The following is a 13973-nucleotide window of genomic DNA, read 5'->3' as shown; positions in this document are numbered from 1 at the left end:
GGAGAGACTGGCTTTAGCTAAGGTGGATAGATGTGATGGTGAAAGTGTCTGCAGGTTCCGCCATCTGATGACTTCAGTAGGATGTGAGATGATCAGCTGAGAGTGGGGATGAGGAGAGAGGCATCAGGGATCTCAGGAGAGAGATGTAGTGAAAACCATCATCTGGAAGAATGAATGGACTCAGGAAGGGAGTGTGATTGCCGGGCATCATTTAAGGCTCATTTGAGAGCCATGGTCATGAAATTAAAGAAAGGCTGGTGAGCAAAGCTGCATGTTTTTCTCCAGCCATGTTCTGCTCCATGTCTGTATAGAGCAGGTGGAGAGTCAGCTTTTTCCACAGTTGTGGGTTTACCAAGTGAGTTCTATGAAGTAAGAAAGAGACAGGTCAAGAGTATGTGAAGGGAGTAGTTAGGATGATTGACTATGGAACTTAAGCTGGATAAGGAGAGGAACGAAGACATTACAGAGGTGGGAGACAGTGAAAAGACAGTGGGATCAACAGATTTGTGGTCCCAGACAGATAAAAAGAAATGATTTCATTGCAATATTTTACTTGAGTTGCATTCATTTTTGTTATTCCCATTTCTTAATGGCAAGTGTGTTGGTTTTCTACTTACCCTAATAATAGTGTCTCCTTTTTAAGTAAATAAAGGTATAGGTAGTATTCAACCAGGGCAAAAATCTGAGAGGTGGTATACAGATGGCCAAGGTATAAGAAACACTGGGTCAGATCTTCAAATTTCAACAGAGAAAACTGTACCTAGCCCAAAGTGACCAGAAAAGTATTTGGCCACAGGCAGTCCTACCTCTTGGGAATGAAGTGAAAGAAAATGTTTTAACCCAGTGGTTCTCACATGTTTTGACTTCAGGACTTTTTACACTCTTAAAAATTATCGAGGATGCCAGGGAAGTTTTGTTTATGTGGGTTATAACTATCAACATTTTCAGTATTAGAAATTAAAACTGAGACATTTAAAAATGTGTATTAATTTATTTATAAATAATAAGAAACTCACATGTTAACATAAATACCATAATTAGTTAATTAATTAATTTTTTCTTCCAATTTTTGTTTAGGTTCAGGGGTACATATGCAGGTTTGTTATATGGGTAACTGATGTGTCATAGGGGATTGGTGTACATATTACTTCATCACCCAGGGAATAAGCAGAGTACCTGATAGGTAGTTCTTTGGTCCTTACCCTTCTCCCACCCTCTGTCCTCAAGTAGGCCCTGGTGTCTATTGTTCCCTTCTTTCTGTCCATGTGTACTCAGCATTTAGCTCCCACTTATAAGAGAGAACATGTGGTATTTGATTTTCTGTTCCTGTGTTAGTTTGCTTAGGATAATGGCCGTCAGCTCCATCCATGTTGCTGCAAAGGACATAATTTCATTCTTTTTATGGCTGTATAGTAGTCCATGGTGTATTTTATTTATCCAGCCCACTGTTGTTGAGCATCTAGGTTGATTCCATGTCTTTGCTATTGTGAAAAGTGCTGCAGTCAACATATGAGTGTATGTCTTTAATTATATACTTTTATGAAAAATAATTACTTTCCAAAAGAAAAAGGAAGAGTGGCATTGTTTTACATTTTTGCAAGTCTCTCTTTTGTCTGGCTTAATAGAAGATAGCTGGCTTCTCATATTTACTTCTGCATTCATCAGTTGTGACAACATGTGTCTGCAAAACTCTGTTGTATACTTGTGAGAAAACAAAAGCAAATCAACTCCTAGGATTACTATAAAAATACTTTACCCTTGTGGCTCCCCTGAAAAGGTCTTGGGGACCTACTTTGAGAACTGCTAAGCTATTGACTAAGGAAGTGGGAGTGGGAGAGAGGTTTTTCAAATCCCTGAAGGCCAGTATTCACAAGTGTGGAACTCTGGACAGGCCTGTGAAGAAGCATCCAAAATACAGGGTCTTGATAAGCAAAGCATCTCTGGGCTTCAGTTTCCTCATCTGTGAATGGAGATGTCACCCCCTACCCAGACCATCCTATGGGGTGTGGTGAGAGCAAAGGAGACCATCAACACAAAAACACTTTGAGGGCCTTTATGCTTTGCAAATGCCATGTCTAAACCAGCCTTGAAAATCACCAAACACCCCCCCCAACCCATAAAAATACAAACAACATTCTTTGAACTGGCAGCCTGTTAGCAGGTTTACAAGGACTCCTTGGCTTTGCTGATGGCTGTTTGGGTTTCCTTTGCAGCTGGTCAGTGGAGTGCCCCAGCTGGAATATCACTGTCGGGGTGGTTTCTATGGAAACCTTTCCTCCCAGCGCCATGTCAATGACCATGAGTGGCATTCCATCCTGGTGGAGGAGATGGACGCTTCCATTCGCCTGATGATTGACAGCATGGGCAACACCTCCCTTGTGGTCCCAGAGAACTGCCGTGGTCTGAGGCCCGAAAGACACCTTTTGCTGGGCGGCCTCGTCTTGTCGCATTCTTCCTCGAATGTCTCCCAGGGCTTTGAAGGCTGCCTGGATGCTGTCATGGTCAATGAAGAGGCTCTAGATCTGCTAGTCCCTGGCAAGAGGGTGGCAGGCTTGCTGGAGACACAAGCTCTCACCCAGTGCTGCCTCCACAGAGACTACTGCAGCCAGAATCCATGCCTCAATGGTGGGAAGTGCTCTTGGACCCATGGAGCAGGTGAGGGCTGGGGTGCCAGGCTGAACCCAGGGTTTATCCCAGAAGGCTCTTCAGGTGGGAAAGGCATGTCAGGGTGGAGATCTCAGAGTTTCCTGGTTCCAAATTTCTCTCTCTTCCCCTATCTTGTGAGTAACAGGTTGGAATCTGCAAAATCTAGACCAGGGGAAGTCAGGAGTCTTCCTTCCCCATCAACAAAAACTGTCTTTCTACTTTTGGGGAGACAAGGGAGGATATGAATGGGGACCTCAGGGACAGAGGGTTGAATTAATCACATACCTTAGTGTCATCATTGGTCTATGCACAGTCTCCTTCTCATTCCCCTTTAAATTATATTCCACTCCCTTCCCCTTCCCTAACACTGGAGGCAAACATTTTAAGTTTTTGAATGAGTTCTTGCAAAATACATGCTGTTTTTCATATGCTTAAATTTCCAATTTATATAAGTGGTATATGTTATTTACACTTTTGCTCAGCACCATATTTTTAAGATCCGTCAATGCTGCCATGAGCAATTCTCATTAATTGCTTCTAACTGTGGCTCAGTACTCCATGATGTACACGCACTCACATTTTCCCTCTCCACCCTGTGGCTCAGTACTCCATGATGTACACACACTCACATTTTCCCTCTCCACCCTCGCACTCCAGACACCCATCTCCATCATCAATGCTGCAGTGAGCATTCTCCTATATGTCTCCTTGTGAACCTGTGTGAGAATTTCCTTCACACACACCCCCAACAGCCAGGGGTGGAAGTCTCATGCTCATAGCATATAAGTAATTATTTTGACTAAATAGGGCTACAGTGCTCTCAGCATGGCTGCAGCCATCTATACATCACATGCAACGTGAGAGGTTCCTATGTACCCACATGCCTGTCAACACTTCGCATTACCTCATTTTCTGATTTTTGTCTGGTTAATCATGTCATTGCTACCTGTAAAATATCCAAGGAGTCCACCACTTCTCTCTCTCCCCACTGCCGTCCCTCTCACCCAAGCCCCCATCACCTCTCACCCTGGCACCAGCCTCCTCCCTGTTCTCCAGCTTTTCCCTCTGCCTCCCACCTTCCAGCAGGAGCCGGGGTGATCTTTACCCAGCGCAGACCTATGCATGGCACTCTCCTGCTGAGAACTGCTCAGTGGCCGCCGTGCTATTAGGATAGTGTCCAATCCCCGCATGTGGCTCCTGCACCTCCCAGGCCATAGTTCAAACTCTCCCTGTCCTTCACCGGGCGGGCCCACCCTGGTGTGGTTTGAGTTCCTTGACCACGCCACACCCTTCCCTAGCCTTTGCACACACTCTTCTCTTCCATCTGAAACACCTTTCTCTTTGCCCTCTAAATTCTTGCTAGCTAATTTCCACTCATCCTTCGGATCTCAAATGAAATAGCTTCCAGGTCCCTAGAGTAAGCTAGCCTCATCCCCCACCCCTCCCAGCATTTCCCTTTAATAAAACTAATTTTATTATAATTAGTGAGATACTGATATTGTAGCTAGCTGTCTAGGTTTGAACCCTAGCTTTACCGTTTACTGGCTATGTGACCTCGAGCAAATTCTGTCCATTCTCTGTGCCTCCTTTCCTCTTCTGCCATCCCTTTGTACATGTCCCCTGATGAAGATGGTGACAGTCACCAATTTCAGGGTCATCGTGAGGATCAAATGAGCCAACACAGGAAGATCCTTGGAATAGTGACTAAGTTAGTGTCTATGATTATTATCCTGTTTATTACTGTTCTTTAGATGACTGTTTTCTCTGGTGGGCTGTCAGTTGTCTGAGGGCAGGGACCAAAGTGCTCTTGTTCAGCAGGGCACCAACGCCCAGCACAGTGCTGCGCACAGAGAGGAAAAACCAAATAAATAAATGGTAACTGAATGGCTGCACGAACATATGAGTCTGCCAATGCCAGGTCTCCCTTAACTGCTAGGCCAGAGTGCTGTCTCACCTCCCTTCTTTTTCTCCCAGGTTATGTCTGCAAATGTCCCCCACAGTTCTCTGGGAAGCACTGTGAACAAGGAAGGGAGAACTGTACTTTTGCACCCTGCCTGGAAGGTGAAACTTGCATCCTCTCCCCCAAAGGAGCTTCCTGTAACTGCCCTCATCCTTTCACAGGAGACAGGTAATCCCAAGAGAGGCCACCTGCCATGGGCTCCTCACCTTGGATTTGGCTCCATTAGGGAATGCGCTCTGCACTCTGACCCCTAGAAAGTCCAATGGGAGGCCAGGGGAGAGTGCTGCAGGGACCTGGCTTCTAGGCCTTTCCCATGTGTTAGGGCAGTGGTCCCCAACCTTTTTGGCACCAGGTTTCATGGAAGACACTTTTTCCACAGACGAGGCAGGAGAAAGGGGGGATGGTTTCAGGATGATTCAAGCACATGAAATTTATTGTACACTTTATTTCTATTATTATTACATTGTAATATATAATGAGGTAATTATACAACTCACCATAATGTAGAATCAGTGGAAGCCTGAACTTGTTTTCCTGCAACTAGACGGTCCCATCTGGAGATGATGGGAGACAGCGACAGATCATCAGGCATTAGATTCTCATAAGGAGCACGCAAACTCGATCCCTCACATGCACAGTTCACAACAGGGTTCGTGCTCCAGTGGGAATCTAATGCCCCCACTGATCTGACAGAAGGCAGAGCTCAGGTGGTAATGCTTGCTCACCCATTGCTCATTTCCTGCTGTGCAGCTCGGTTCCTAACAAGCCACGGACCAGTATGGGTCCATGACCTAGGGGTTGAGGATCCTTGTGTTAGGGCATGTCTCTCCAACCCCTGCATTACAACACTTCTGGAGGAGGAAGCTGCTTGTTAGAGATTTCCCCAGCCCCATTCTGAACGTGCTGCCTCAGATTCACAAGCTGGGGCTTAGGAATCTATACATTTAACCAGCTCCTCAGGTAGTTCTGGTCCTTGCAGTCTGAAAATGGCTGAAGTGCTTATTCTCTCACTCTGGACCCGAACTCCCCAGTGGCCTGGGGAAAATGGTTCCACTTGGGCTGGTGCTGCTGTGCCTGGAACCCCACTGCCAGCTGTCTGTGCCTCACACTGTGTGGGGCTGTGGCAGTTGCAAGGGACACTGTCATTCCTAGACTCCTAGAGGGAAAGAGACTTTGACAATTATCTGGTTTTATGGCTCCCAGACTTAGGAGACTTTAAAGAATCACGAAAGAGACATGAAAAATATAGATTCCCAGACCCAGCCTAGACAAACTGAATCAGAATCTCCAAGAATGGGCCTAGCTTCTATTTTTAACAAGCTCCCAATGGATCCCTTTGCTATTAGCCTGTGTATAACAGCCAGTGATGTAGTTCACCCAATCATTTTACAGCTGGAGAAACTGAGGCCTAGGCAGGGAAAGGGCTTTCCCATGATTACTCTGGGTATGTTGATGACCCCACTCCTCTTTTTTTTTTTTTTTTTTTTTTGAGAAGGAGTTTCACTCTGTCGCCCAGGCTGGAGTGCAATGGCGTGATCTCAGTTCACTGCAACCTCTGCCTCCCAGGTTCAAGCCATTCCCCTGCCTCAGCCTGCCAAGTAGCTGAGATTACAGGCATGCGCCACCACACCTGGCTAATTTTTGTATTTTTAGTAGATACAGGGTTTCACCATACTGGTCAGGCTGGTCTTGAATTCCTGACCTCAAGCGATCCAGCTGACTCAGCCTCCCAAAGTGTTGGGATCACAGGTGTGAGCCACTGCGCCTGGTCAACCTCAGTCCTTTTTCTCAGCAACTGGTGTATCCTGCTCTGCTTCCTGTCCTGTTTTGCAGTAGGGAATGCTATTCATTCACGAGATGTGTTGGGAGGACATTTCACAGCTGAAAGTGGTGTTTGCATTTTAAAAGAGGACCTTGGGGAAGACAACATGTAACCCAAAATAACAAACAACTGGTAGTGAAATTTCAGGCACTGAGAAATGTTTTGGACTTAAATGGGATGGGGCAAACTTTCCCAATATCCCTCAAAAGTGGATAAAGCTGGCCACAGAAGTTTCCCTGGAGCTTCACACCATGGAATGCCAAGCAAGAGGTACCCTGAGAGGTCACATGCTTTCTCTGAGCAAGTTGCCCATTGTAAGGTGGCTGATCTGTGCAGGACCACATTGGCTCCTGTGACCTCCTGGTGAAGCATAGCAGGGAACACGGGTGCCTGGCTGCTATTACTGGGCAATGCTGACTTGTATCTGGAACCCTGACATCATTGCTAGAGGGCAGCTGGTATGTCAATGTCTCTACTGCAGTGACATGGGAGGAAATCTGACTTCATGCTAGAGAGTGTATCAAGTGCCTAGATCTCATTGCTGGAAAAATAATAGACATTCCCAGATCCTAATGGTCACAAGTGAGGATGTAGCTGAGACCCGTACTTTACTGGTGGAAGGTGGAAAGTTCTGATGTTGATATGCTTGATAATTGCTTTTTCGGGGGGTGAAAAATGGGAGACGGTAGGTTTTTGGGGGAGCGGTCTCTATCCCATAGATCTCTGTAAGACAGGACATGGAAAGGGCAATTTCATGACTCGGCCCCCTGACTACTTCTCTGTCTCTGCAGGTGTGAAATGGAGGCGAGGGGTTGCTCAGAAGGACACTGCCTAGTTACTCCTGAGATCACAAGAGGGGACTGGGGGCAGCAGGAGTTACTGATCATCATAGTGGCCGTAGTGTTAATTATCATAAGCACTGTCGGGCTTCTCCTCTACTGCCGCCGTTGCAAGTCTCACAAGCCTGTGGCCATGGAGGACCCAGACCTCCTGGCCAGGAGTGTTGGTGTTGACACCCAAGCCATACCTGCCATCGAGCTCAACCCATTGACTGCCAGCTCCTGCAACAACCTGAACCAACCGGAACCCAGCAAGACCTCACTTCCAAATGAACTCGTCACATTTGGACCCAATTCTAAGCAACGGCCAGTGGTCTGCAGTGTGCCCCCCAGGCTCCCGCCAGCTGCGGTCCCTTCCCACTCTGACAATGAGCCTGTCATTAAGAGAACCTGGTCCGGCGAGGAGATGGGTCAGTATAGCCAGAGACGCTTAGCCTCTGGGATTGATGGCAGTGGGTGGTGGTCCGTTATCTGAGGCACAGGCATTTTTAGCCACCACGCATCCAACCCTTTGGGATGGGACATGATGACATGTGTTCAAGGTTACAGGGCACTGATGCTGGAGCAGATGTCAGGTTTCTGGGTCTTATTCTATTGCACTCCCCTAAATTCCAAGTCACTCCATGGGATTGATGTTCATGACAGAAATTTGTAGACCCTGGATAGAAGGGGGCTTCTGCACATTTGTGCTTTTCTGGGAAGGGAAAGGAGAAGCAGTGGTCTAAGCTTCTGGTTGCCCAATCTGGAAGTGCAGCAGCCTTGGGCCAGACCTGGCTCATCTAGAGGGGGATATCACCTTCCTCTCATCTTTGGTTCAAAAGGAGATACATTAGTAAAGCACTTCATGTTTTGGCATAATCATCGGCAGTTATGACAGGTATTTTCACTGTGTCAAATAGGGAAACTGAGGCCCGTCAAGATGTAGTGACTTGTTCTAACTCACCCAACTATTCAGTAGCAGAGGCAGGGCTAGGACCAAGGGCTCCTGGTTTCCTGATTTTTGAGCCACATCTCATTTCATCACTCTCCATGATAGACTCCATCACACCTGTGAGACCAAACTGTGTGTGTTTCCTTCGGTTAAGGGGATGAAACTCACCAGTAGGACTTGGGATGGAGTTACTGTACCCAGCTGTGGGGGTGGGGTGCATGGAGCCATCCAGATCCTTCCCTTGTTCACTGACCCTCAGATTAGTGGCAGAGATTTGCAAGACCGGCTGGCCTTGGGTGAAACCCCTAGCCTTGAGCTTGCCCCACTGGATTCTATATATCAACTTGAGCCACCAGAGACAACCTACACAGATGGGCCCAAATGCACCCACTCCTGTCTCCACAACACGCTAGGTTATATATAGTTGCTATAGAGCCAGCTGAAACCTTCCCCGGGGAAAATGAGCTCACCCTATCTTGCTTTTCCCTTTCAGTGTACCCTGGTGGAGCTATGATCTGGCCACCTACTTACTCCAGGAATGAACGCTGGGAATACCCCCACTCCGAAGTGACTCAGGGCCCTCTGCCGCCCTCGGCTCACCGCCACTCAACCCCCGTCGTGATGCCGGAGCCCACTGGCCTCTATGGGGGCTTCCCCTTCCCCCTGGAGATGGAAAATAAGCGGGCACCTCTCCCACCCCGTTACAGCAACCAGAACCTGGAAGATCTGATGCCCTCTCGGCCCCCTAGTCCCCGGGAGCGCCTGGTTGCCCCCTGTCTCAATGAGTACACGGCCATCAGCTACTACCACTCGCAGTTCCGGCAGGGAGGAGGAGGGCCCTGCCTGGCAGAGGGGGGCTACAAAGGGATGAGTATGCGCCTCAGCCGAGCTGGGCCCTCTTATGCTGTCTGTGAGGCAGAGGGGGCACCTCTTGCAGGCCAGGGCCAGCACCGGGCGCCCCCCAACTATGAGGGCTCTGACATGGTGGAGAGTGATTACGGCAGCTGTGAGGAGGTCATGTTCTAGCTTCCCATTCCCAGAGCAAGGCAGGTGGGAGGCCAAGGACTGGACTTGGCTTATTTCTTCCTGTCTCAGCAGGTGAGTTGAGTGTGGCTGGGAGAGTGGGAGGAAAGCCCCACCCCCAGCCCAGGCTGCTGTCCCTTGAAATGTGGTCTTCCAATCCCCCAGCTAGTCCCTGAGGGTGGAGGGAAGCTGAGGATAGAGCTCCAGAAACAGCACTAGGGTCCCAGGAGAGGGACATGCCTAGAGCAGTGACCCTGGAAGACCAGGAACAATTGACTCCCGGGGTGGGCAAGAGACAGGCGGTCTCCCCAATCTGCCATCTCTCAGTCCCCGGGGCAGAGCCTGATTGACTATGCTGGCTCAGCTTCGCCAAGATGCATTCTCATACCTGCCCACAGCTCCATTTTGGAGGCAGGCAGGTTGGTGCCTGACAGGCACCCACTACGCGGGCCATACCAAGGAGTTCTAGAGGGCTGTGTGGCATCCTCCTAGGGACTGAGAGGTGAGCAGCAGGGGACCAGGCATAGTCCCCTGTGCCCCTGCCTCAGTCGAGCACTCACTGTGTCTTTGTCAAGTGTCTGCTCCGTATCAGGCACTGTGCTTTGCACCGGAGAGAAAACAGTGATGGAGGGCAACAAGGACTCCAAGGAGCATCACCGGGCCTCGGGCTCCAGCGGTCCCGCTCCTCAGCCTACACGCAGAGGAATGGCCTGCCTCAGAGTCACACCACTGTCTGCCAGTCAGGGCCTGCCAGGAGTCTACGCAGCTCTGAACCTTCTTTGTTAAAGAATTCAGACCTCATGGAACTCTGGGTTCTTCATCCCAAGTTTCCCAGGCACTTTTGGCCAAAGGAAGGAAGGAACTAATTCTTCATTTTAAAAATTCTTAGGCACTTTTTGACCTTGCTGTCTGGATGAGTTTCCTCAATGGGATTTTTCTTCCCTAGACACAAGGAACTCTGAACTCCTATTTAGGGCAGGTTGGAAGCAGGGAGCTGGACCGCAGTGTCCAGGCTGGACACCTGCCGTTGCCTCCTCTCCATTGCAAACGCCTGCCCATCAAGTGTTACCTGCAGCGACTCAACCCTATGCATGGAGGGTCAATGTGGGCACATGTCTACACATGTGGGTGCCCATGGATAATATGTGTGTACACATGCGTAGAATGTATGTAGCCAGGAGTGGTGGGGACCAGAAGCCTCTGTGGCCTTTGGTGACCTCACCACTCCTTCCCATCCAGTCCCTCCCTCTGGTCCACTCCTTTTCATGTGTGTTGTTTCTGGAGACAGAAGTCAAAAGGAAGAGCAATGGAGACTTGCCCATAGGGCTGCTGCTTCACGCGAGAGGGAGCTGTGTGGGCGAGAGCCAATTTGTGTGAGTGGTTTGTGGCTGTGTGTGTGACTGTGAGTGTGAGTGACAGATACATGGTTTCATTGGTCATTTTTTTTTTTAACAATAAAGTATCTTTTTTACTGTTATTTTCTGTGTCATTTAGAATGTTTGGGGTCCGGGGAATGATGCAACGGTCCACAGGCCCTTCCAAGATTCATGGATTTTGGGAGTTGGAAGGGATCCTAGAGATTGTCAAGCACAGAGATTCCCGACGTGGCAACATTACCTACTCCAGACACAAAACCAGAACCTCTGGGGGTGGGGTCCAGGAAGCTATTTGGAAAAAACCCTCTGCCTCTGGTACAACTGTGTGCAGCGGTTCAAACCCCTGCATTTAGATGGGGCTCTGAAGCTCTGAGTGATGAGTCCACTAACCAGCAGGCTAGCTAAAGCCCAGGACAAGACCTGGGGCTTCCTGCCCCTGCCAGCACCCTTTGCACTGCATGGCATTAGTTACGGAGAAGGGACTTAACTATCACAAGTCTTGGGAAGCCCGTCCTCCTGGGACCCAGGGTCAGGCTGTGGCTGCTACTCCACAGCACATCCTTAGTCACCAGCTAAATGTGACTTCACCAGGCAACCATGACGACACCGAGACAGGAAAGCCTAGTCCCTGCCTTCAAGTTCCCAATCCAGCTGGGCAAAGAAGGCACACCCGTGGGAGATACCACACAGGCGGTGGCTCTGAGGTTGGACAGGCTTGATTCCAAGCCCAGCTCTGTCACACACTAATTATGTGGACTTGAGCAGATATGACTTGGCCTCTCATTTTTCTTTTTTTCTTTTTTCTTTTTTTGAGATGGAGTCTCGCCCTGTCACCCAGGCTGGAGTGCAGTGACATGGTCTCAGCTCACTGTAGCCTCCACCTCCTGGGTTCAAGCGATTCTTTTGCCTCAGCCTCCCGAGTAGCCGGAACCACAGGCGCCTGCCACCACGCCCGGCTAATTTTTGTAGTTTTTAGTAGAGACGGGGTTTCACCATGTTGGCCAGGCTGATCTTGAACTCCTGACCTCGTGATCCACCCGCCTCAGCCTCCCAAAGTGCTGGGATTACAGGCATGAGCCACCGCACCCAGCTGGCCTCTCATTTTTCAATGAGAATTTTTTTAGAGCAGTTTTACGGCTCACAGCAAAATTGAATGGAAGGTACAGGGATATGCCCTCCCTCCCATGCATAGCCTCCCTCATTATTAACATTCCCCACCAGAATGGTATAGTTGTTGCAACTGACAACTCTCCATTGATGGGCCATTATTACCTACAGTCCATAGTTTACATTAGGGTTCACTCTTGCTGTTGCACATTCTGTGGGTTTGGATAAATGTATAATATGGATGCAGCATTACGGGCTCTTGCAGATAGTTTCACTGCCCTAAAAATCCTCTGTGTTCTGCCTACTCATCCCTCCTGCCCCCTAACCTCTCTGCCTACTCATCCCTCCTATCCCAACCCCTGGCAACCACAAAACTTATTGCTGTCCCGGTTTTCCAACATGTCATATAGTTGAAATCATATGATATGTAGCTTTCTCAGACCTGCTTCTTTTACTTAGTAATACGCATTTACGATTCCTCCATATCTTTTCAGGGCTTGATCATTCATTTCTTTTTGGTGTCGAATAATACTCCACTGTCTGGATGTACTATAGTTTATTTACTCATTCACCTTCTCAAGGACATCTTGGTTGCTCCCAAGTTTTGGCAACTATGAATACAACTGCTGTAAACATCTGTGTGCAGGTTTTATGTGGATATAGGTTTTCGACACCTTTGGGTAAATACTGCCAAACAGTCTTCCAAAGTGGCGGAACCATTCCACATTCCCACCAGCAGTGACTGAGAGCTCCTTTTGCTCCACATTCTCGCCAGCATTTGGTGGTGTCCGTGTTCTGGATTTCGACCTTTCTAATGGGTGTGTGGTGTGCTGTCTCACTGTTGTCTTAATTTTGCATTTCCCCGATGACATAGGATGTGGAGCATCTTTTCATATATATATTTTTTTGACATCTATAGATCTGCTTTAGTGAGGGGGCTGTTAAGATGTTTGACTCATTTTTAAACTGGGTTGTTTTCTCAATGTTCAGTATTAAGAGTACTTTGTATATTTTAGAAAACAGTATTTTATCAGATATGCCTTTGAAAATATTTTCTCAGTCTGTGCCTTGTCTTCTTGACACTCTTTTACAAAGCACAGGTTTTTAATTTTTGTTTTGTTTTGTTTGAGACAGAGTCTCACTCTGTTGCCCAGGCTGAAGTGCAGTGATGCAATCTCAGCTCACTGCAACCTCTGCCTCCTGGGTTCAAGCAATTCTCCCACCTCAGCCTCCCAAGTAGCTGGGATTACAGGTGCGCACCACCACACCCAGCTAATTTTTATATTTTTAGTAGAGACAGGTTTTGCCATGTTGGTCAGGCTGGTCTTGAACTCCTGACCTCAGGTGATCCCCCTCGCCTTGGCCTCCCAAAGTGCTGGGATTACAGGCATGAGCCACTGCACCTGCCCTACTGGTTTTTAATTTTAAGGAAGTCTGGTTTGTCAATTATTTCTTTTATACATAACGCCTTCAGTGTTTTATTTAAAAGTCATTGTTAAAGCCAAGGTCTCTAGGTTTTCTCTTATGCTATCATCTACGACTTTTATAGTTTTGCATTTTACATTTAGGTCTATGGTCCACTTTAAGTTATTTTTTGTGAAGGATGTAAGATCTGTGTCTAGGTTCATTTTGTTTGCATGTGGCTGTCCAGCTGTCCAGCACCATTTGCTGAAAAGGCTGTCTGCTCCATTGTGGTGCCTTTGCTCCTTTATCAAAATTCAGTTGGGCCTCTCATTTTTCAGTAAAATGAAGATAGTAAATAATATAGGAATAATAGCTATCTCATATTGTCGTGAGAAATACATGTAAATGGAAAGCTTATTAAAGCATAAACAATAAATGGTGGCCAGAATAATAGAAAATAATACCAGGCCAGGTGTGTGGCTCACACCTGTAATCCCAGCACTTTGAGAGGCTAACGTGGGCGGATCACCTGAGGTCAGGAGTTCAAAACCAGCCTGGCTAACATGGTGAATCCCCGTCTCTACTAAAAATACACAAACCAGCCGAGTGTGGTGGTGGGCGGCTGTAGTCCCAGCTACTCAGGAGGCTGAAGCAGGAGAATCGCTTGAACCCGGCAGGTGGAGGCTGCAGTGAGCCAGGATTGTGCCACTGCACTCCAGCCTGGGCAACAGAGCAAGACTCTGTCTCAAAAAACAAAAAACAAAAAAGGACAGGTAGCATACAGATAGGACTGATTTATCAGGACTGTGCAGGAGATCACAAATTGTCCAGTGTTGTCCAAATTTCTGTTGTTTTGCTTATCACT

At 47.9% G+C, this 13973-nt stretch overlaps 2 protein-coding genes across 5 annotated transcripts in view; one reads left to right on the top strand and one right to left on the bottom strand.

The window, feature by feature from the left end:
• Nucleotides 1-10698, top strand: part of FAT2 (FAT atypical cadherin 2) — an 87841-nt gene extending 77143 nt beyond the window's left edge. For both annotated transcript variants that reach the window (XM_005558312.4, XM_073994621.1), the window contains 4 exons: nucleotides 2214-2655; nucleotides 4621-4774; nucleotides 7220-7677; nucleotides 8692-10698. In XM_005558312.4, the coding sequence (XP_005558369.3) occupies nucleotides 2214-2655; nucleotides 4621-4774; nucleotides 7220-7677; nucleotides 8692-9224 (1587 nt within the window). In that variant the 3' untranslated portion in view covers nucleotides 9225-10698. The remainder of the gene's footprint in view (nucleotides 1-2213; nucleotides 2656-4620; nucleotides 4775-7219; nucleotides 7678-8691) is intronic.
• SLC36A1 (solute carrier family 36 member 1) overlaps nucleotides 1-13973 on the bottom strand; it is a 97214-nt gene that overhangs the window by 25988 nt on the left and 57253 nt on the right. For 2 of the 3 annotated variants that reach the window (XM_045394421.3, XM_073994623.1), the window contains one exon: nucleotides 972-2808. The exons of the other annotated variant lie outside the window; for it this stretch is intronic. In XM_045394421.3, coding sequence (XP_045250356.1) covers nucleotides 2774-2808 — 35 coding nt within the window. In that variant the 3' untranslated portion in view covers nucleotides 972-2773. Of the gene's footprint in view, nucleotides 1-971; nucleotides 2809-13973 lie in introns of those variants that run through there. 3 annotated transcript variants of the gene reach the window in all.

This window comes from Macaca fascicularis, chromosome 6 (assembly GCF_037993035.2).
Source record: "Macaca fascicularis isolate 582-1 chromosome 6, T2T-MFA8v1.1".
In the NCBI taxonomy this organism is placed as follows: Eukaryota; Metazoa; Chordata; class Mammalia; order Primates; family Cercopithecidae; genus Macaca; species Macaca fascicularis.
Note: the sequence above shows the minus strand (reverse complement) of the source record. Positions and strands in the feature narration are given on the sequence as shown.